The 21,289-nt window shown below is 42.2% G+C and overlaps 1 protein-coding gene across 2 annotated transcripts in view; it reads left to right on the forward strand.

Moving 5' to 3' along the window:
- The first annotated feature begins 315 nt into the window (after positions 1–315).
- The window catches only part of LDLRAD3 (low density lipoprotein receptor class A domain containing 3), a 123,558-nt gene continuing 102,584 nt past the window's right edge, over positions 316–21,289 (forward strand). For both annotated transcript variants that reach the window (XM_033010940.2, XM_033010950.2), the window contains exon 1: positions 316–399. In XM_033010940.2, the coding sequence (XP_032866831.2) occupies positions 366–399 (34 nt within the window). In that variant the 5' untranslated portion in view covers positions 316–365. The remainder of the gene's footprint in view (positions 400–21,289) is intronic.

Genomic DNA, 21,289 nt, shown 5'->3' on the forward strand with positions numbered 1-21,289 from the left:
AGAGCGGAGCAGAGGGGGAGAATCCCCCCCCTGGCCCTGCTGCCCCCCCTGCTCTGGCTGCAGCCCAGGGCACGGGTGGGTTCTGGGCTGCGAGCGCACGGGGCTGCCTCACGGGCAGTTGTCCACCCGCTCCTCGTCCAGCCCGTCTGCGTCCGTGGTGCCGCCCCGGCCCCGGTGCCGCTGAGGGGACTCGCCCCGGCTCAGGCCCCGCCGGGCGGGCCCGGCCGTGCTGCGGGGCGGGGCGGCAGCGGGCGCCGCCCCCGGGGCCTCCCGCCCGCCCTCCCATCGCCCCCGGCCGCAGGCTCCGGCGGGGCCGGCCCGGCGGAGCAGCCTCGAAGTTCGCGGGGCGGCCGGCGGCGGGGGCCATGTGGCTGCTGTGGCTGCTGCTGCGCTCGGCGGGTGAGTGCGGGCGGCGGCGGCCCGGGGCCGAGGGGGCGTAGCTCGGCTCGGCGGAGGAGGAGGAGGAGGGCGCCGGGGCCTCCTCCCGCCTCCCCGTTGCGGGCCGGGCCGGGGGCGCCGCCGGCCTCCCCTCCCCTCCCTTCCCCTGGCGGGCCGGTCGTCCGGGGCACCGCCTGCCCGCCGGCCGGGATGCCCGCGGCGGGGGCGGGCGGGCCTCTCCGTTCCGTCCCGCCCTCCCCTCAGGGCGTGCGCGGGGTGGTCCCGGTGCCGGGGGTGCGGGCCCGGCGGGCGGCCGGGGGGTTTCGCGGGGCCGGGAGGTTCCCGGGGCGGCCTCTCGGGGTCGGGCGTCGAAGCCGGCGCCGGGCCGAAGGGGCCGCGGCTGCTCGGGCAGAGCCGGGGCCGGGCCGCCCTCCCCCTCCTGAGGCCGCCTCGGGTGCTCCCGGCGCTCCGCCCGTGGGCAGACGGGCCGCGGCCGCCCAGGTGAGGGGCTCGGGCCCGGCCTGGCCCCCCTTGCGGCGTCGGAGGGGGATTTCCAACTTTTCATTCCCTCGCGTCTTTGTAGAAACTCCTTCTTCCCCCCCCCCCGCCCCGCGCCACGGTCGGCATATGTCTGTCAAAGTCGGCGAGTTGATGATGTTTTGTGCAGCTTTGCTGCAGGTGTGAATTATTTCTGCAACATGATCTTAGCGGGCGCTTTTCCAGACCGTGTAAGCAGCCTGGCTGTGTGCTGCTGTGTCTGTTTCCGAATCGCGCCTCGGCGATGAAGTGATGACAGACAGTGGGTAGAACTCGGATTATCAAGTTCAATTTAGTTTTTTCTTATTTTTGGAGAGTATTTGTCGTCATGAAGAACTGATAAGTTTCACAGCTTTCGCAATAAAAGTTTGTTTCCACTTTGGTGTAGATGGGTAGGAAGGAGGCGAAGTGTAATAGGACTTGCACTATTTTGAAATTACGTAACTGCAAACTTCAGCTGCAACATTCACAAGTCTTGTGTAGGTTTGGGTGTCTTTGCAAAACTACTTCAGCCGTTCCCTGTTTGGAAAGCTTCAGAAAAAGCTCGGGTTTGTTTATCTGTATTGTGTTGCCTTCTTCCTTATTAATTTCCATTTCACTACAGTAATATTGCCAAGATTTCACCTAGCTACTCATAGCAAGGTATATATTTCCATGTGTTGAATGTATTTGCTTGTAGTATCACCCTTAGACTAACACGGAGGGTTCCCTGCTACAAGATGCTGATCTTTGCATGTGAAGATCTCCCAGGCACCCACACCCCGTGTTCCTGCACCACCCTGGCCTGGGGGCTGTGACCAAGAAGACCTGTTTCTCATATGGAAGTTAGTACTTTAGCTTTTCCACAGCAAACTTGCCATTCTTGCATAACAGTTAACCCTGCAGTTATTTAATCAGAGGTCCTGGCTTACTTTGGGGCAGATTCAGAGAGCTTTCTGAAACTTTTTTTTAATGTGTTCTGTTCTTCTTTTGAAGATTAAAGTATGGGGTCTTTGGGGATTTGTTTTTTAAATGTTGCTTCCTCTGTATATTTTGGCACCCCTGCAAGCTTCCCATAGGGAGAATTAGTTTGTTTCTGCCTGGCCTTCACTCTGTTTTGAATTTTAGTTCTGAGATAACTCCTGAAAATATTTCTTTTTCCTATTGAATCTTTTTTGGGTACAGATGGGAAACCTTGAAACCCTGGGGAACAATTTCAGTTAACAGAAAGCAAACACTGTGTAGCGTCTCTGTCTAAACAGTTGTCCTGTTAGTGTGCAGAAGTAACTGTTGCCTTGGATTGTGTCAGTGAAGATTTGCAAGGCAAAGTTTGATCTTTTATTTGCATCTTTATTCTTAATATTATGGTTGGATCAAATATAGTGCTTTTGATCCTGAAAGACCTTATCTGCATGGGAAAGTTTTTATCTTGTTACAATACACAGTGTGAACTTATACCAGGCTGGTTTAATTTCCATTTGTCATTGCAACTGACAACTGATCAGGAGACAAGTGATCTGAAGCTGTAAGCTCTGCTCCCCACCCAGGAGCTCCTGGATTCCCTGGCTTTCCTTTTCCAGTCCCTGCCTCATTTCAAGTCTCATCAGGCTCTCAGGCCTGTGCACACCCAGTCTCTCCGCTCTTGCCAGTCCCAGCAGGTCGTGTTCAGCTCTCTCCCCTCCTGCTGCCCAGCACGGGCCGTGCTCTGACCCGGTTCCCAGCACCGTGCTTTGCCTCGGTGTCAGCCCAGGAGGCCCTGGGTGTAGGTTAGGTCTTGCAAGGATACCAGTTACCAGTTTAGGCTGTAACATTATTGGGTTAAGTTAATGTAGAATAAGGTCTTTTAGTTAGAAAACAGACATCCATGTTTATCTTCTTCCACAGTTTGTATTACTTAAGTAGTACAAGCTGAGCTACACACAGTTACGGGGAGTTTAGGAAAGAATTGCTTCAGAGGATTGCAAATACATTATAGCTGCATAAACCAATAAAATGTAAACAGTTCTTAGAAGAAGAATGAACTCTCTGTAATCCTGGCTACCACTGTGCTATGTCTTCAAGACAATTTTTTTTTTTTTTAATTCAAAGAAACCTAAATCTACTGAATACATTTTGAGCATAATTTATGTCATTTTTTCTTCAGCCTGTATATCAACCATTAAGGAGAGAAATGATGGCAGGAGTCACAAATATTTGGTGAAATGACCTGCTTTTAAAAAGCATGATTACAAAGTGTGTGGAAAAGGAAGATTACATTTTTTTCTGACAACTACACACCTTCCTGTTTTAGCTGTGAAACAGATCTTAAAAATGTCAGTCTTCAACTGGGTGGAGAGTCAGAATGCAGTGCACAGCTGGAATTCCCAAGTATGGTCCCCAAGCTGTCACAGTTCAGTGTAAGGACCTTTCTGATGCATAAGCTAAATATATAATGTAGATATTATACCTCTTAAAATATACTCAACTTCCTCTATATTAAGGGGAGGCTGTTGTGTCTTGTTCCCTCCACTCTTGGTCCAATACTGTTGGAATCAGGACCCTGTTCCACAGACAGCATAAACGTGCAGGGCCACACATATAGTTGAAAATTGCATTGAGAGCACATCTCAGAATCTTGGAAAAAAACAGAGCATCCCCAAAATCAGATGGGGTAGGAGCTGCTTGAAGAGCAATGTTACCACATTAATCTTCATTGTGTAATGTCTGCTAGCTTAAAACTTCCATGTGCTACTAAGGAGATACGTAGTATTTCCTTACATGGGTCTTCATTTGTACGCACATTCAGAGGTATTCCTTTTAGTAGCATTTTTTTGCTGAAAACCTCTGTGTACTGTGTGGGAGGAGCACTGCTGAATACCATTCTGCTCTACTGCTGTATAATTAGAGAGAACAAGAAAACTGCTCTCTGCTTGGAGACTCATGTCTGTCCTGCATATACAGTAGATCTACTTTGTATTTTTGATGCAATTCTCTTATAAACTCTTAAACTCAGTCTAGGGCTCCATAATCAGTGTTTGTGTCTCTCGGTACACAAGACAGCTCTGTGTGTCTGTTAGAGATGGTCAAGGATTCTTGTAGTAGCTTTGACAAGTCAAGAAGCTTCTGACTTGGCAAAGTAATAGAAGTAGGTGATATGCAACCAACATTGCGTGTTTGCTGAAGATGTAAGTCTGCCAGTGGTCGTGATAAGAGCAGCCAGGGAGTACTGACCTTAGTGCAAAGCTCCACGTCCATGCTGGGGAGAATGTCTGGGACTTCTCGCAGGAGCCAGTGCCTGCAGACAGGTTCTCTTGGATCACTTTCTGGTTATCGGACGTTTGGTGTTTGAGGCTGTTGTGAGTCTTTACTATTGCAAGTAAATAGTTTTTGAGGCAGGGACCGAAGTAAGCAGATGATGCTTTTGTGGGTTTCATGTAAACTTCAGGGATTTTGAAAAGCGTTGGAGAAAGGGTCATGTCCTTGGCTAGACTTCTGTGGGTTCTTGTTGCTCCTCAGGGGTGTGTGAGGGGGGTTGCAGGGCCCAGGAGCTTCAAGCCATCCCATCCAACTTTGGATAAATTTGCAGCAATGGTAGCCTGTAGTTGCTGAGGGCTATGAGGGTGGAAGCACGATTGCAGTGTTGCAGTCACGTGTTGTGATAGGAAGCAGAGATTGTTAACTGTAAAATGGGTAGTAAAAATGCACCGTTCATACAAATGTGAAATAAAATGTTATAAACTTACAATCAATCTGTAGTGCCTGATATACTGGGAGACTAGCAAGCTCCCATACTTCTTTGGATGAAAATATTTTCTCGTGACACTGTAATATGTTTATTGTGACAACAGTAACTTGCATCCTACTTCCATTTGTATGCTGATTATCTACTAGATGAGGAATAAAATGGCTTCCTTTGCTGTAAATCTGGTAGACTGTAACTGGGAGATGATGGTTTGTTAGGCAGCAACTCTGAGATGAGCTGAGTTTCAAGCATCTCTTTGTTTCGGGGAAGCCTAATATAAATATAGGAAAGCCTAATATAAAATTATCACCTGGGGACAGACTTTTTTTGTTGTTGTTGCTGGGTTGTTTGTTTTGTTGTTTTGTTTTGTTTGTTTTTTTTTTGTTTGTTTGTTTGTTTGTTTCCCCAAACTGATAAATCTTACCAGAATAGTTTCTGTGATATATCTTGTGATTGCTCTCTGTCTGCATAAGCAGAAATGCAGTAGTGGAGCAGGCCTGAAAAATCTGTAGTGTGAGATCTGCTGTGATGATAGCAGTGGTCTCCATTTTAGTATCTTGTTCATTGTGGAAGATAATGATGATTTTTATGAATTGGTAGGAATCCTCGTAGGCTATCACTGTTCAGTTGTCCTACCTGCTGCAGACTGAAGCTGAGGGTGTCCTGCCTTTGGTAGAAGGCGCTCTGTGGTAAGTAAAGTGGCATTTTCAGGGTTTGAACTTGAAAACAGTCTCATTATCAACAGGTAGGTTTTGAAGATGAGAAGGGAAAAGGATCTGGTGTCTCAATAGCTGTTCTTGGTTTGGGGTGGTTTTGTATTAAAGCATTAAAGCAAAACTCTTCTGCTCTGGCAAGGTCTTGTAACAGGATATACTAAGATGCAGAATGGAATATTTCAAGTGAAACCAGTTTTACTGATGTATTTTAAGGTATGTCTAAAGTGAAACACTGAATGACAAGACTGTCCTTTGCCTGAAATGTAAGTAGGTGATGGCTGGAAGTAATTATATAGTCAGCCATTAGTATAATCAGTTTATCATAAATTTACTGGCTGCTGAAGAATTTTTGAGGGGGTGCTCATATGTGTTTTAAAAAAACCCACCCAGCAACAAAGATGAAAATCTAAATACCTTAAGAAAAATAAACCAAAAAACTTGGCCAACACCACTGCAGGAAGTATTTAACTAAATTAGTATCTCTGATAATGAAACTTCTAACTTACATGATCAATGGAGGTTTGCATTTCCCATGGACCGAATGTGTATCCAGATACTTGCTTATTTGACATGTAGAAACTTGTTAAAGTGCAGTAACCTGATCATGTGTTTGAGTGGTTTGTTTTTCATGCAGCCTCTTGTGCTAGTAAAACTGTCAGATTAAAAGGCAGTTTAAGTTAGCCTTAGGTTGCATGCAGTATTGTCTGTCAGGAGGAAAAGTCATTTTAAGGAAGAAAATGGTGTAATTTTAATTGTTTTTGGTGTATGTATGTGTGTGTTTTAATTTGCACATGAGAAACATTGAGGCAGTGAGGAGAGTTCTGAAAGGAGCAGTTGGTCTCTCTGCTTGTTCTCAGCTGCTTGCATAGAGATGCACATCTTGATTACAAAGGAGGTTGTGGAATCAGATGCCTAATTTAGCTGCATCTTATGGAAATATGTCCTCTTTAAAGTTTGAGGGAAATAACGGGTAGTTCCTCATAGTGTGAGAAATGTGCTGAAGGACTGGGGAGTCATGTGGGTGGATAATCAAAAGGGCCCAGATGAACAAAATCAAAATGGAAGCAGTTTGCAGGAGGGTGGCTGGTGAGAACTTTCTCCTCTGTGATCCTTGAGCCTTCTTCCTGCCATGGCCTGGACAGCTGTGAACCTGGGCACAATGAAAACAGACCAAACAAAGCTGCTTTTTGTGAGTAAACTGTTGTGTAAGTTGTGTCACAGTGAACAGGGAGCTGAGGTAATGAGTGGAAGGTGATGCGGCCATGAAACTCGGCTGAAGTGATCTCGTAAAAATGAGCTTTTAACCCACTGTGTGGGATCATTTAGGATTAGGGGCTGATGAACTCACCAGATCTGGGGAGGTCCTGATACTGTGTCCTCTTAGCCAGGAGGCTTCAGTTTTAAAATGGATTTAGTATCTCTCAGGCAGCCTGTGAGGCTTAAGGTATTAAAAGTTAGGAAGTATATAGGTTGAGTGTGGTTGAGGTGTGCTGTTGTGCTATGAAATTGTTTTAGTAGGGCCAAAAAATACAAATTTTCAGTTTTTAGCACTATATAGGTTTTCTTTTTCTTTTAAATTAAAGGAGAACCCCCAAGTGTTATCTCTTGCTGTGAGCCTCTGGTGCCAGGATGTTACCTTTCATCTGTTTAGACAGATTATTATTCCAGACGGCTCCTGGGGAATGTATTCAGGGAGATTCCTGGTTCAGGGTTCTTTTATTGCAGATTTTGGATGGAAACCAATTACATCAGATGATGTAGCCCGTGTTGGTCAATTTTGAAACAGCTGAGTTTGTTGGAAGAAAGGTTCAATTTTAAGTGACATTTTCCAGTGGGGATTGATCTCTGTTTTTGATAAAATGCAGTGATGTTAGTGCAGCAAATAGGCTGTGGTCCCATTAAACATCAAGATGTGAATTCTGGCTACTAAGTATCGCTTTGTGCTCAGATTCCTTCATTCCTTGGAGTCCTTTCTCTTGCTCTATATATTTTGCATGAATTTATCACTTCAGTTGTTAACGAGTCAGATGATGCTTATAGCTCCAGACAGAATACAGTTGCCAGCCATATCTGTGTCAACTGAAGACTTGCATGCTGCTGGGCAAAGCTGTTCAGGGCTTAGTGCTGCAGGTTCTACTCCAGGTTGTATTACTGATCAGCAGTATGACTTTGGGCAAGGTCTGTTTCTTTCCTCATTGTACTCGCTTCCCTTTTACCTGTGCAATCAGGGGTTTTTGGAGACAAACTTTCTTTCTTCCTATCTTTCTTTTATGCAATTGGTGCTACCCTAATTTTAGTCAAGAGCTATATATATAACAAATAACAACAGGCATATCTTTCTACAGTTCAAAATAACTCTTTACCTTGAAGAAATGTTCTGTCTTACTGGTAGGGGTTGGATGCAAAATAAGTAGATTTTTCTTGATATGATGAATTTTTCCCAAATATTCCTATTTTTCCTTTATCTTCTTTTTATTCTTGTTACAGTAAGGTCATTAATATTCTTCAAACAGGGGAGTTTCAGGTTTAGAAAAATGGGAAACATACGGACACAGAAATTTTTGAAAATCCATGGATTTGGCAAGTTGCATTTTGTTCCCTCCTTCTGTAAGGCAGGGCAAGAGTTGACATCGTATAGTACTCTTCCTTGTCCAGGGTGCTCTTCATAGCTAACCTGTTGTGCAGTACTGTATTAAACCTGCTAGCTAGCAGCTGCTTCATAGGGAACGTGGTCATTGCCCACACATGGCTACAGAAGGTAATATTTCAGCTTGTGTTTTTGAGTTTGGAAGCTGCAAATGCAGTCTCGGGACTGGTATTCTGCTGCTGTCCTCCTGATGCAAGAGTAAGTTATGTCAAGGGCTATTAAATGTTTCTGCTGGTCTTTCTATAAGCTTAGCTAAAATTCTGCAGCTGAAAATAGCTATTATTTCTCATCGATAGTGAATCCCTTTCTTACCAAATTCAAAACTTACTTCCCTTTCTTTCTTTGACTGTATCCTTGTTCTTTTGTTCTAAAGCTGCATGCTTCATCTTCACTTGCTTCTTTCCATATCTGATTTGCCTCCCCCCTCCTTTCATCTCAGTACCCTGTCCTCTTTTTATTTTTTCTTCCCTTCAGGTGACCTCACGTGAAATTGTACTAATTGGTGCGTAATTCTAGCTGTGGGCTTCCTCATTATGCCTTTGATGCTATGGTTACAAAAGAAAGAAGCTGGCATGTATGGTTATTATACCTATGCCTACACGCTAGGATTGTATGCTTCTGTAGGCCAAACCTGCACCTAGGAATTGTCTTTCCCTTGTCTCTATTGTAAGTGCTCTGCACCACTCTGCTGCCTTTCTCTGCCTGCAGTCTAGTGTCCCAGTTTGTATCGCCGTTCTGTCATGAGAGTGCCCTTCCTCTACTTTGCGGTCCACTTCATCTTTCTTCTTGCTTACGTTCAATGGAATATGAAATCACCGATGCGGGTAACTGATGCACAGGATGATCTTATGCTGCTGGACTTGCTCTTATTCCACATGTCCTTCCCCCCATCTGTTGCTTCGCTGATCTGTCTGTTCAGGCCCAGGTTTGGGCTGTGTGGAACTTCTGCTGCAGCCGAGTTTGGAAGGTGGCGCTTGGTTAGAGCAGACTGCTTGGGACTTGGTCTCCCTAGGTTCTCGATATAGTTTTACAAGTCAATTGTGCATTTTGAGCAAATTACTCAATTTCTCAGGGATCATTTATGAAGTAAATATTTACTTGACACACAATGCAAGGTGTAAATGTATGACTGGCTAAATAATTTGTGAATGTGGGCACTGTTAGAGAGACTGATACAAAATGTGCTGGAGTATTTCCTCGTGTTGCTAAATATGCAGAGTAGCTCTACTTTGCTTCACCTGCCAAAGCACATCAGTTCTTTATGAACAGATAAATTGATAGAGTCAGCACTTGTGACCTCCAAAGGAAACATATTGCAGTTAATGAACTTCAAATGCAAAATAACTTCTCTAACTCACTAACCAGTCTCCTGTCAGTGGCACAAGTTGCTGTAGTGGCTAGGGCCAAAGCTGTAAAATCTTAAGAGCTGGATAGAACTGCACATGTCTAAAACGAATATATGGTCTAACTGGAACCTGAAGTTCATGTATTTTGCCTTGAGGAGAATGGCTATCTGTCTACCAGAAGAGTTTGGGGCTCTGATGCTGATCTGGGATGTGTGATCTTGGGGATGGTGGATTAAATATTCTGTGTCTGAAGAACAGTAAGAAACATGTCTTATCAGGGACTTGGCATCATGTGAGACAGTCTACAGTTTTGCTTGTTTGGATAACTGGAAAGACACAATACAGATGCCAAGATCAAGATTCGCTCAGGCTGGCAGAATGAAAACTGCACTTCTGAAATACTGGTCTGGCAGTTTACTGCTGGTATTTACTGCTCAATCAGTTTTGAAAGACTAAGTCATTAAACTAATTAAGCATAATTCAAAATTGGCTAACAAGCAACAACACTGTGTTTGTGGTGATTGCTGTCTATTCAAACTCAAAAAAAGCTTTTTTTTTTTAAGACAAGTTTTTGAAAGGTGGAAAGAAGGTGGAAAGGTACAAAAAATATATATGGCTGATGTTAGTCACAGCTCTTAATAAATGCTGGCTGAATTTCAAATACCTGATAGTGAGCAAAATAAAAGGCTGTATGGAGTTACAAGTAGAATTGTTAAAAACAAAACAAACTGACCCACCACTGTGAACTTTTAAATGAACAGATCATTCACTTTACCATGTAACCTAGGTTCTGCATGTTAAACTTACCATTTATTAAATCAAGTCCTGTTGGAATTCCAATTTACATTCTGTAAGAAATTTTTCTTTGCTAGTCCTTGCTTAAAAGGTGGCATCTACCTCCACTTGTTAGGCGTTCTGGATCTTGTGACTACTGGCTTTGAATGTCAGCAAGGGTGAAGGTAAGAGAAGTGAAGCCCTGTAACATTTCATTCTGTGAGCTCTAAAACAAACCACAAGCATTTGTCCTTCTATAGTCAGATGGAGGGCTTCCCCCTAGATCTGCAAGCAGTAGGTGGGTTTCAGGAACCAATTCTTTTTTGCTCCTCTGGAAAAGGAGGCACCATGTGCAGTGAACAAATCAGGAGTGTACTTCTAGCCAAAGTGATTTGACTAGAACGTTAACAGAGTACCTGGAAGATAAAAAGGATGTTGATAATAGAGTTCCTAAGAATATTTATGAACAATACAAATTGGCAGTGCCAGTTGTACCCTAAAAATCTTCCATGAGGAGTGTTAGCTTCTAAATTGCAAGTTTGAGGTAGAGCATTGTCAGCCTTTTTCTTTTTTCCTATAAAGATGGGTGACAGCATGAAACTTTTGAAACATTTTTTTCACTGCAACCTTTTTTTTTCCAAAAAAGAATCCAGAGTAGTTTCAGTGACCTTATCTCATGCTTGAATTACATGTCCATAAAGGTAAGAGCACAACAGCCAGTTTTCTTCTTCCTTTCAGTTTTTATAACATGTAGAAGCAAAATGTTTTACAACATAATTTCCTATTTGCACTGTAACTTCAAGTGATTTTCTTTTTGAAATGCCTGTCCTTTATAATAACTGAGATATTAGTAGACGTTTCATAGAGAACTCCTGATTCTTTTGAGATAACATGTAAAAGTGTTTGTATCTTAATTACATCAACAGAGTCTGCCCAGAAGTAGCAGGTACTTGATCACAGTAGTTTGCACAGCTATACCTTTTCATCAGCCTCACTTTTTAAATACACTATAGAATGCTTTTGTCATTCTTATGCAAAACTATGCATATTAGTTAGAGCAGAAATGCCCAGTGTCTCTTCCTGCAGCAGCTTTGATAACTTTCAAGCTTTCAAAGTTAAAGGCTCTCTACTTATTAGTGACTTCCACATGAGTTAGACTTTAGTGTCTAATCAGGCTGGGTATCCTTAACATTTCTAATGGGATCCTTGAAAATTTGCCAATGGACTATATAGGTTCTCTGATGAATTGTTTTAATGGAGCTCTGCCTTGCTATTTGGTTAACAGTCTTCAGGGTAGCCTCAGGCTGCTTACTTTCCAATTTCCTTGTGCTATCTGTAGATAAATGTCCACCTTATTGGAGCTTAATGGCCAATTAGCTGAGTCAAATGAAATCTGAAAATACAAAAGCAGTTTTGATCACTGGCAGGATATTCTTGTCCTAACAAAGGTTGAATCCAGAGCTGCTGGCCTGCTGACTGCCATTGATCCTTGTAAATAGTCTTAGGGGGAAACTGTGTTCAGCCTGTAAAGCATGGTTTAGCTAATTTTTCCCAGCAGTGTTGGTGCTTACTTTGTTTGCTCATCAACAGTTGCAAAATTAGAGAACCCACTTTTGTGAACAGACTTTCCCATTTAAGATGCTATCCATGTAACTTCCTTTGGGCCTGTATCGGAGAGGCCTGCGTAAGGCCCATCAGATCCTGTTAAAATTAAACCCACCTGACTTAGACTTCTAAAATACCTGGTGGTTATCTCTGCTTTGGACAGGAAGCGTGTCTGATATGGGATATCTCAAAGGGACTGTGACTTTTGGGAAACAGGGCACTCTTTCTACCTTTGCCAGTCTGGCCCTTGAAGGTGGCACGAGTTGAGTGTTTGCAGACATGAGCCCTCCAAGCTGTTTTGCACATCCCTATAAGAAAACTAATTTGGAATAGATTTAATAAATATTCCAGTGTTGTTTACTTCAATTTGGGAGGACTGTGCTGGTCTGTTGCTTTGGAAAAAATGTGTTATTGAAATGCTGCAGTAAATGTTTTGATTAGAGAACAGTTTGAGTGAGATCAGCTGTTGAAATGAAACCCTAGGTGTAAGCAGCTGTACCAAGAGCTAGTCATTGCATGTTTCCAGAGCAAAGTCATTTTGGATACATTGAAACAGACAGATTCATAATCTGTTTTTTAAACAAGCTTCCCAAGTTGCTCCCTTCTCTTCCACAAATCATGTCCCAGCATTAAACAAAAGTAAGGAATATGTATGTGTGCATGCAGGAGGAAAACAAAAATTGACACCATACTAGGGTTTCCTACTGACCCTCTGTGAATATAAATAAGATGACAGTTAATTTCTGTCTCTAAAATGACTTCTAGGATCTAATCATTCTAAATGAATTTTCTAGGATCACTTGTCTCTATAGAGTCCCTGTGTGAATTGAGTCTAGTTGGTATCTGAGCAAGCAGGAGTTTGGGAAGTTGGAGTTTTGTTTTTTAGAGGGTGGACTTACCTATATTTTAATCAGAATCCCTGGACTGGGTATTAGCTGCATACCTGCTCAAAGATTTTTGGTTATGACTTTGCCGGTTTACTACTGAGGAATAAATTATTCAAGATACACCTGTGGGCTTTTAATATTAATACTTTGCATTTTTATGATGCTTCTTAAAAAACAGTTTATATATTTGGAAAACTTGGTCAGTATATATCTTCAGGTACCCATCTCCTTGGTGTTTGAGCAGTACGGAAACAAATTATGGATGCTCACAGCATTCCCATGGGACAAGAGAGCGTTAGTAATCATTAACAAATAAGGGAAACTGAAGCCAAGGAAAGCAGAGTAATACGGTCATATAAGACATCTGTGGCAGGGCTGAACCCTGCCTCCAGTCTTCTCAAAATCCACCCAGAAAGCTGCCCTTTCCTGAATGAGACCCTGTCTGCAAGGCTGGACTATGTCGCAAGTACTGACATTAATCTTCCTCCTCCTGAAGCTTGTATCACCAACATTCCTGTTGGGGAATGGACTAGGAGTTGGTACACTACCATTAAACCATTGTGTTGTTTAACCTGGCATCGTGGTGTTTAATGCCAGTTGGATGACATATGGCTGCCAGTCTGTAAAGCTGAATCTGTGTCTGCCTCAACTCTGACAACTGCTGTTGAGGGTGAAAGCTCTAGGGGTGAGAGAGACTTAAATGTAAGTGTGTGAAGACATTATCTAGGGCTTGGTAAGCTTGATGAAGAATTGGGAAGGGGCAGGATAGATAACACAATGTGCAGTGAATGCTCATGCTGTCCTGTGTCTTTGGTTTTTAATAGTATAAATAGATAATGGCATCAGTGGAAAGCTCAGGTGTGAGTTATAGTAGGATTACACTGAGTTCTTTTTCCTAGATTACTTTTATGCGTTAGTGATAGGAAATGTGCCTCTGTGGTATTACTGACAGCCTTGAGTGGCTGGCAAGAGTGTTTTAAATCTAAGACTGAGTTCCTTGGCTTTCTGCTGAGCTTCTAGCTGAATTTATTTGCACTGGCAGAAAAGTTGGCTTACTTGAAGACATGCTATGCACAGATTTAAAGTGTCTTGAAATAGTGGGGCTTGAAGATCTTTGCTTTCTCAGGGGCAAATTCTGCCGCTGAACATATGTTGTAGATCACATTTTAAAGTGTTGTTTTTTTTGTTTTTTTTTTTTTTTTTTTTCCCCCTGGCTCTCATTTTGCTGCCCTTTACTTTGAACACAGCCTTTCCTTTTCCCCTCTCTTCTTCCCCCTTCCTGCCTCGCCTTCCCCCCCCCCCCCCCCCCCCCCCAAAAAAAAAGCTGGTAAGATGTGGTTACTGAAATTATTGAATTTTGTACATAGGGCACTTACTGTACCTTTCTGAAGTAGAAATATTTTACACACTGCTAGAGTGGAACACAAATCCAGGTGGTGTGTGATTGTGACCATGTACAAATAGAATTAAGATAACATCCTAGAGATAACGGTGATCCTTGGCAGTGCATAACATCAGGCAAATTGTTTGCTGTGTGCCTTATTTAAAATGGAGATACCACTTACCCACCTCAGTTTCTTTAGTTTCGTAAATGCTTGTAAGTGCTCAGTTCCCCAAAGTGAGTGTCATCAATAATTCACAATCACTTAATTGCTGGAGCTGATTTCTGATTGATTTGATAAGTAGGACACTAGGAAATGCTACGTTTCCACTGTCTGTTCTACTTCACTGCTTTTGCCAATGTTTTATGGGGGAGTTGTCCACATACCCTTTCATTCTTCCATGGATGCTTTGCCCTAAGGCTACAATAAAACTGCAGGATCTTGCAAAAAGAATGGGACAAGCTGCATCAGATAGGGTTGTGGATTTCTTTTTGCATCAGCAGCATGTCCAAGAAAGGCCGAAGTGCAGACAGGCTGGAGTTGGAGGGCTCAGCCCTGCATGTATGACACACCGTCACTGTATGTCACTTCTGTTTCTCTTATTTGTTTGGATAGAGTGGCTTCTTCTGGGCCATTGTCTTTTCTTCCTGCTGGTGCTCAAAGTGTTTAAAGGTTTGGTGCTTTTGTCTGATGCTGTTGTCCATAAGCTTGGCTAAGAAGGCTGTTTCAGCCTTTTTTATCCCTACTTTGAATCAAGTGTGAGCTACTTCTGATGATTTTCTGTCATAATGGGAATACCTAGTTTTGGAGTAGATGACGGTTGTAGTTAGATTTTGCTTATGTGAGGAATGTTCATTAAATTGTACCATCAGAGGATTTGGAATTATGCAGGTTCTGCTTCCAGCATTTCCTGAGTGCAAAATGGCAAGTGCCTCCAGTCTCTCAGGGTGGAGTATGGTAGATTTCTTTTTCTGGCAGCAGTTTGGACACTAGAGGGGAACTTTAAAATAGATGTCATGGAAAATATGTGGTGCTTGTTTTTAGTAGCATAGGATAGTCTCTGTTCTGCATAAGATATGAACTAAAATACAAATGAGGAAGCTGCGCTGTATCACAGTCTTGCATACCTAGACGTGAGAGGTGGGGAAGGGCTATTGGTTTTTCTATGTAATATATCTCCTACGGCTGCTGTAAGCATCTGTCCTGGTTTAAACCCAGCTGGCAACTAAGCACTGTATGGCTGCCTGCTCACTCCTTCCCCCATGGTGGAATGGGGAGGAGAATGGGAAGAAAAAGGTAAAACCTCATAGGTTGAGATAAGGACAGTTTAATAGGACAACATGAGGAGAGAAGAAGTAATAATAACAACAGTACTAATAAAAGAATGTATAAAGCGAGTGATACATAATGCAATTGCTCACCACCCAGTACCTGATGCTCGGCTGGTTCTGTAGCCATGATCCCTCCTCCCCCCGACCCCAGGCCAGCTCCAGCTCCATACTGAGCATATGGGATATCCCTTTGGCTAGTTCGGCTCAGCTCTCCTGGATGTGCCCCCTCCCAGCTTCTTGTGAACATTAACTCTATCCCAGCAGAACCCAGGACAGTATCGTTCATTCACTTTGTTGGATGAAGGTCCAAAGGTTAGTTACTACAACAGGACTTTAATCATAGTTTCTTCTGATCACTTTTTTGTAGCTTGGGACATTGTTTTTACCTTGCAGATCCTGAACTGTTTAACACCTGTGCAGGGTTTGGCAATGCAAAATGTTCTCAAAGGCTGTGGTACATCCTAGAAAACAGCACACGGTCTGTTGGAGCATGTCCTTCATCTGAGTCTGCTTTGCCAAGGAGGCATTAGAAGGGAATGTGTTGTAATTTTTTTTTTTTTGGTATAAACATACATATTGTTGTATAAGCGTACATCGTTTCCAAATGGATTCAATTCTATCTGAAAAACATATCAAGAATTATTTTGTTACTGTTTTTATATATTTTTGAGGCTGTATGTCTGGATTCTCCTCTTTAACTTACATGGATATGTATCAATGCATTAACTCTCTGTTTTAAGCTGCTAGTAATATAAAAATGAATTGACAGCCTAGTTCTCAGAAATAAGTCTTTTTGCTTTGAGGTGTTCCAATGTCTTTAAACTTAATTGAAATGACAGGACTAGAAAGCACGTCACTGTCACAAAGCTGCTTTGTGGGACTCCCTAAAGACTACTTCATTCTTGTTTCAATTTCTTCTTAGCAAACTTCCTTTAAAATGTATTGGTTTCAAAATGAAATTTCAAATTATGAAATTTCATTAAAACTGAAAGAAGTTTATCTTTTCAGCCAGCTGAACTTTGTTTTGTTCACAGTGTCACTCTTACCTCTCTTTCGAGGAGGAGGAGGAAAATAACTGGACAAAAGAGATGCTGTTACTTTGAGTGAATAGTTTTCCATGGAAGAGCTGTTAAAACTGAGAGTTTTGACTTGAATTCATTGTGGCTAGAATATCTTCAGCAGTAATGTACCTGCACAGTATGTTCTGAAATCTGTTCTTAATATCTCATGGAAAAAATTATTGTTGACTTTTCTAGGCAACAAATTGAGAAGGGGGAAAATAGTAATTTTAAAGTCTGAATACAGTGGCTTAAACCTTCACAAAATGCTTGATTCTGTGCTCCTTTTCACCAGCTTCAGAGGAACAACTCTGAAGAACCTTTCTGCACCTTTGCAGAAATGGTGCAACATGAGAAGGAATCAAGACTTGGTCTGGTCTACAGGGAAGGGGTAATTAGATTTTGGTTTCCAGTGGCACGCTGAGTTTTGTGCTTTGGTTGGGGGATACGTGGGGGGAAGGAGGCTTATTCTCTCTATACATTTAAAGTTTTACAGTGGTTTTCATCTTGCCATGCCAATTTTTTCATGCTAAATAAGTGTGTGATCACAAAGCATCTGTTAGCATGTGCTTCTTGCTGACAAGGTGCTAGTGAAACACAGAAGTTATGTTGACATACTGGTGAAGTTGTCACCTGTCTCTGGCAGTTGCTGTGAATGACATGACAGTCTGCTGCGTCTGAGCCTGATGAGAAATATCATCCAGATGCCCGAGCCTATTGTGTCAGTATTGTCTGGCCTGCCCTGAAACGTGTTGTTTACAGGGTTAGCTGAAATACCCTGAGAAGCTCTTAATGGGCACTCAAATAATGACAGAAAGGAAGCTGCAAAGTTATCTTGCTGGTAGCAGTCTCTGTGAGAAAGTCTTCCTGTTTTTGGGATGGACCTTCCTGACTGCTGAAGGATACTGTATACCGCTGGCAGTAGATTTTGAGAGGAAAAAATAAATTAATTTCCCCCCGAGAGCTCATTTCTTTGGGATTGGATCTCTGTTTGTATCTTCTTTATAGCCTCCAGCTAGCTGAGTTGGCTTTAAATTTATTTCTTTGGAAATCTGGAGAAAACACAGCCAGAGTATGAAGAGCTGGTGGATAATTTAAGTGCTGCTGGCTGAGCCGCATCATCTGCTTTGTGTATGAGACACATAAATATGGTGTAGGACACTTGCAACCAGTGTTGTGTTTACCGAGAATGAAGTCTGCTGCTAGAGTCCTGGGCAAGTTTTAGCATTGCATTATATTTCCTCTATTTTAGTTTTTCCTTTGTACTTTCAGCTAGTTCACAGAATATTGGGTCAGTGTACATGGTCAAAAGTAATATTATTTTTGCGTTAGCTTCCTGAATCAGAAATATCCATATACACAGCTTGTAGCAAAGCAACAAGTGCATAAATCTTTCCTTTCTGTGTTATAGTCTATGTTGTGTTTGAATATTTAAAATTTAATTGAATAGGAGGTTAGGAAAATGGGAAATACATTAGTCATATTCAGCCTTTTTTGAGTGATTACAATTCATTTAACTTAATTTTTTTATTTATTAATTGAGCTTCACACCTTCTTCCTTTTTAAAAGGAACTAACTCTTGAACAAAAGAGGAACCCTCTTGCTTAAGTGGAAAACAAAGATAATTGAAGAGAAGTGCTTTCAATATAACGGACAACTATACAGTTCATTTCTTCTGCAACCGCTCCAGTTACATGGCCAGTAACAGTTAAATTATTAATGAAGTATTGCTGAAGGAAACCACTCCAGACTGTTGGCTATCCTCTTTCCTCGGTGCTGGTCACCAGGGTCACAGGAGTCTCATTCCACATGAAGCAGTGAGAGATGCAGACAGGCTTTCTTCCAGACTTGAAGAGGAGAATGCAACTGAGTTGTTGATGTCTTCCACAAAACTCAGTTTTTCTAGTTCTTGAATGCAAGGAATTTACTTTTACACTGCAATGAGTGACGAGCATCCTCATACGTACCGGCAAACAAAGGCCTGTCTGGAGTGGATTGGTCTGGGAAGCACTTGCATGGGTGTCTCTGAAAACAGAACAGGCTGATGTACTGTGTAATATCTGAGGTCACAGGTTATACAGTGACATCACCTGTCTCATGGTGCTTATCCTGTGTCCTAGACACTATGGCTTATTGTCTTCTGCTAACGGGATGGTATAGCTGTCCTGTTCAGTTGCTGTGACATGGTGTCACTAAGAATTAGTATTTACAAAGAGGAAAGCACCCTTTTTGGGAAGCGTCTTGAAGAACGGTAACGTTTTTTGTTTCTAATAAAAACAAGATTAAAGAAGACCCCGAATTCGTGGTCTCTATAATCTAAGCGCAGGATTCATCTTCTTGGCCAAATGTTTTTGTCTTTAAGAGTGACTTTTGAGCTAAAGTACTGATCTCCGTATACTTCAGTAACTTGCCAGTATTGGGAAGTAAAGTGAAGAGAAAATTTAGGGAAGATAATTATGTTAAATGAAAGCCCCCTCCTACTTCTTTTTTAGGAGGAAAGTCTTTGCTCTTTTAAAAATTCGTTTTCCATTTGCTTTGCATCTTGTCTGAAGTATGTGATGTCTTTCTGAAGTGTTTAATTTTCCAAAGTTACAGCAGGGTCTGTTACCTCAGAAAGCTTTGTACCTCACCTGTGAGAATGGATTCAGAGAAGAGAGAAAACCTCAGCATATGGATGATTGCAGTTTGCCAGGCTTTCTGACTGGGAAGGTGGGAACTGTGACTCTGCAACTCTTTGACAGAAGATCTGAACAGAATGTGTCAGCTTGTCTTCTAAGTAGAAATCATTGCAGTAGTTGGGAATCAAAATTAAAGAAATGAGCCTATAAAGAATCTCAGATGCCTTTTTAAGGATCTTTATTGCTCCCAAGTGTCTCCAATTCAGGTTTCTCCAGGAGAAAAAGAGTTTCAGATGTTCAGCAAGATGACTGTTGTCTTATATATGGGCCCATGTGTTTAAAGCGAGGATATGTGTGGCTGCAGCTCTGGTGCAGAGAGACTGAAAAACTTCCTAAGTCAGGAGTAAGTCTGCTTAGGTACTTCATTACAAAATCTAAACTCAAATGAGCAGCAGGCAGTATGGGCTGCAAGTGGGTTGAGACATTCTGTCAAATAAGAATTAGAGTTACTGTAGCAGCAGTGATGCACAGACACAATGGCTCGTGGAAGTGCAAAGGCTGGAGACTGCTTTGCGTGGTCACTGCTGTTGCACACGTGTGTTAAGTGGGGTAGGAAGAACCTTCGCTAGCACCCATATGTGTTACACTAGTGGTCTATTTTGATGGCAGTGCTGTCAGGCTAGCACTAAATATTACCTACCAGAATGTCCTTAAAAATATCTATTATGTGCAGTTTGCATTGTCTTTTGAACTTGTAATTTGTGGGAAGGACAGAAAGGAAGGTGCAAATGTGTGAGTGGTAGTAGAGAGCCATCAGTTAGAGCTAGCCAGTTGCTGATTCCCTGGGGCTGTGAAAGAAATTTGAACATAGTTGTTAGAGAAAATATGTTCAGTTTGTCCTTGTATTCCAAAGACATCCCTTTCTGCTTGCCTTATCTTACTCAGATTTGATAGCTGCTTGGCAGAAGTCTTGGCATTGCCTGGCACTAGCAGTTCTCTGCTCATTGACTTGAAAGAAATTACTGTTGAAACTCAGAAATGCAGTTTTGAGCTGTGCTGCCCTTCTCATTACCCAGTCAATACAGTCTGATTTTTTTTGTATTTTTTTTTTTTCCAGAGATTAAGGGGAAAAAATAGGCAAGCTTTCATAAATTATGTTGTCTTTCTTTTAATTCTGATTAATCAAATACATTCTCTACCAGTAAAAAAGAAGCACGATGTGTGAGACCCACTATGCTAAATTTACACCCTGCAATTTTCAGACTTTAGTTGCTGCTAAATTGGCAGAGTGACTGGAGCCAAATATACCTGCTCTGCAATTATAATTGCTGGGTTGGTGTTTATGGGAATGGCCAACTAGGCCAATGAGACTCAAAATTAAAATTAACCCTTAATGGCAACATGTTGAAACTGCTGTTTCAATTAGTGTATTCGTCAAGGTTTTCGAGAACCTCTGTTAGGTCCAGTCTCAGGTGCTACTGCAAGTACTAATCCTTGCTTCCCTAGAACCTTGAAAAAACAATTGGCAATCTATGAACTTAATGCATCCTAAGTTTCAGTTTGGGTTTTATGTGAAAGCAAATGTATCCTGCCTTGGAACCAAGTAGATACTTTTTTTTTTTTTTTTTTTTCTTCTCACTTTGAGAATAAAACCATTATTACTGAATATGTAGAATCCATGTCTTTTGCCTGGGCATCTTGAGTTCTCTGGGTTACTGAGATATTATGGACTTCTGTTTTTGTTGAAAATCTCCATGAAATTCCTGAGATACCTGTTCCTTCCAGTCCCCATCCATGTACCTCTGTTGGTGATTCCCTAGCTCATCGGTTTGCTCCACAGCCCTCTAAGCATTTGCCAGTTTGGCACACTCTGTCTGCACATCTTTGCCCTGGCTTCTTCAGAAAGCACACTTTGCAGCATTCATAAATATGATGGTTGCCAGGAGGAATGTGGAGATTGCAGAGTTTGTTTAACCAGCAAAATTATGCATGGGGTTATAGCAAGGTTTTAGAGATCTCCTGAGTTTTTGTTTGGCTCAGTGAAAGAATACCTGATGCAAAAAATGTTTAATGAAGCCTTAAAAAGCAAGAATGGTTTTATAGCTAAACAAAAACTTACTGTTTTTTGTTAACTCGGAGTTGGTCCTGGGATTGACCCATCTACGTAAAACACATCCAGGTTTGAAAGCTGCAAGTGGCTCAAGTGAGACACCCAAAATATTTGGATTAGGGGCTGAAGTATATAAAGGCTTATTCTTTCTTAACTGGTGTGCGCTGGGAAGCTTCCCTTTGAGACTTTTTCTCTAATGG

Source organism: Tyto alba, unplaced genomic scaffold (genome assembly GCF_018691265.1).
Source record: "Tyto alba isolate M040663 unplaced genomic scaffold, T.alba_DEE_v4.0 Super-Scaffold_18, whole genome shotgun sequence".
Taxonomy (NCBI): Eukaryota; Metazoa; Chordata; class Aves; order Strigiformes; family Tytonidae; genus Tyto; species Tyto alba.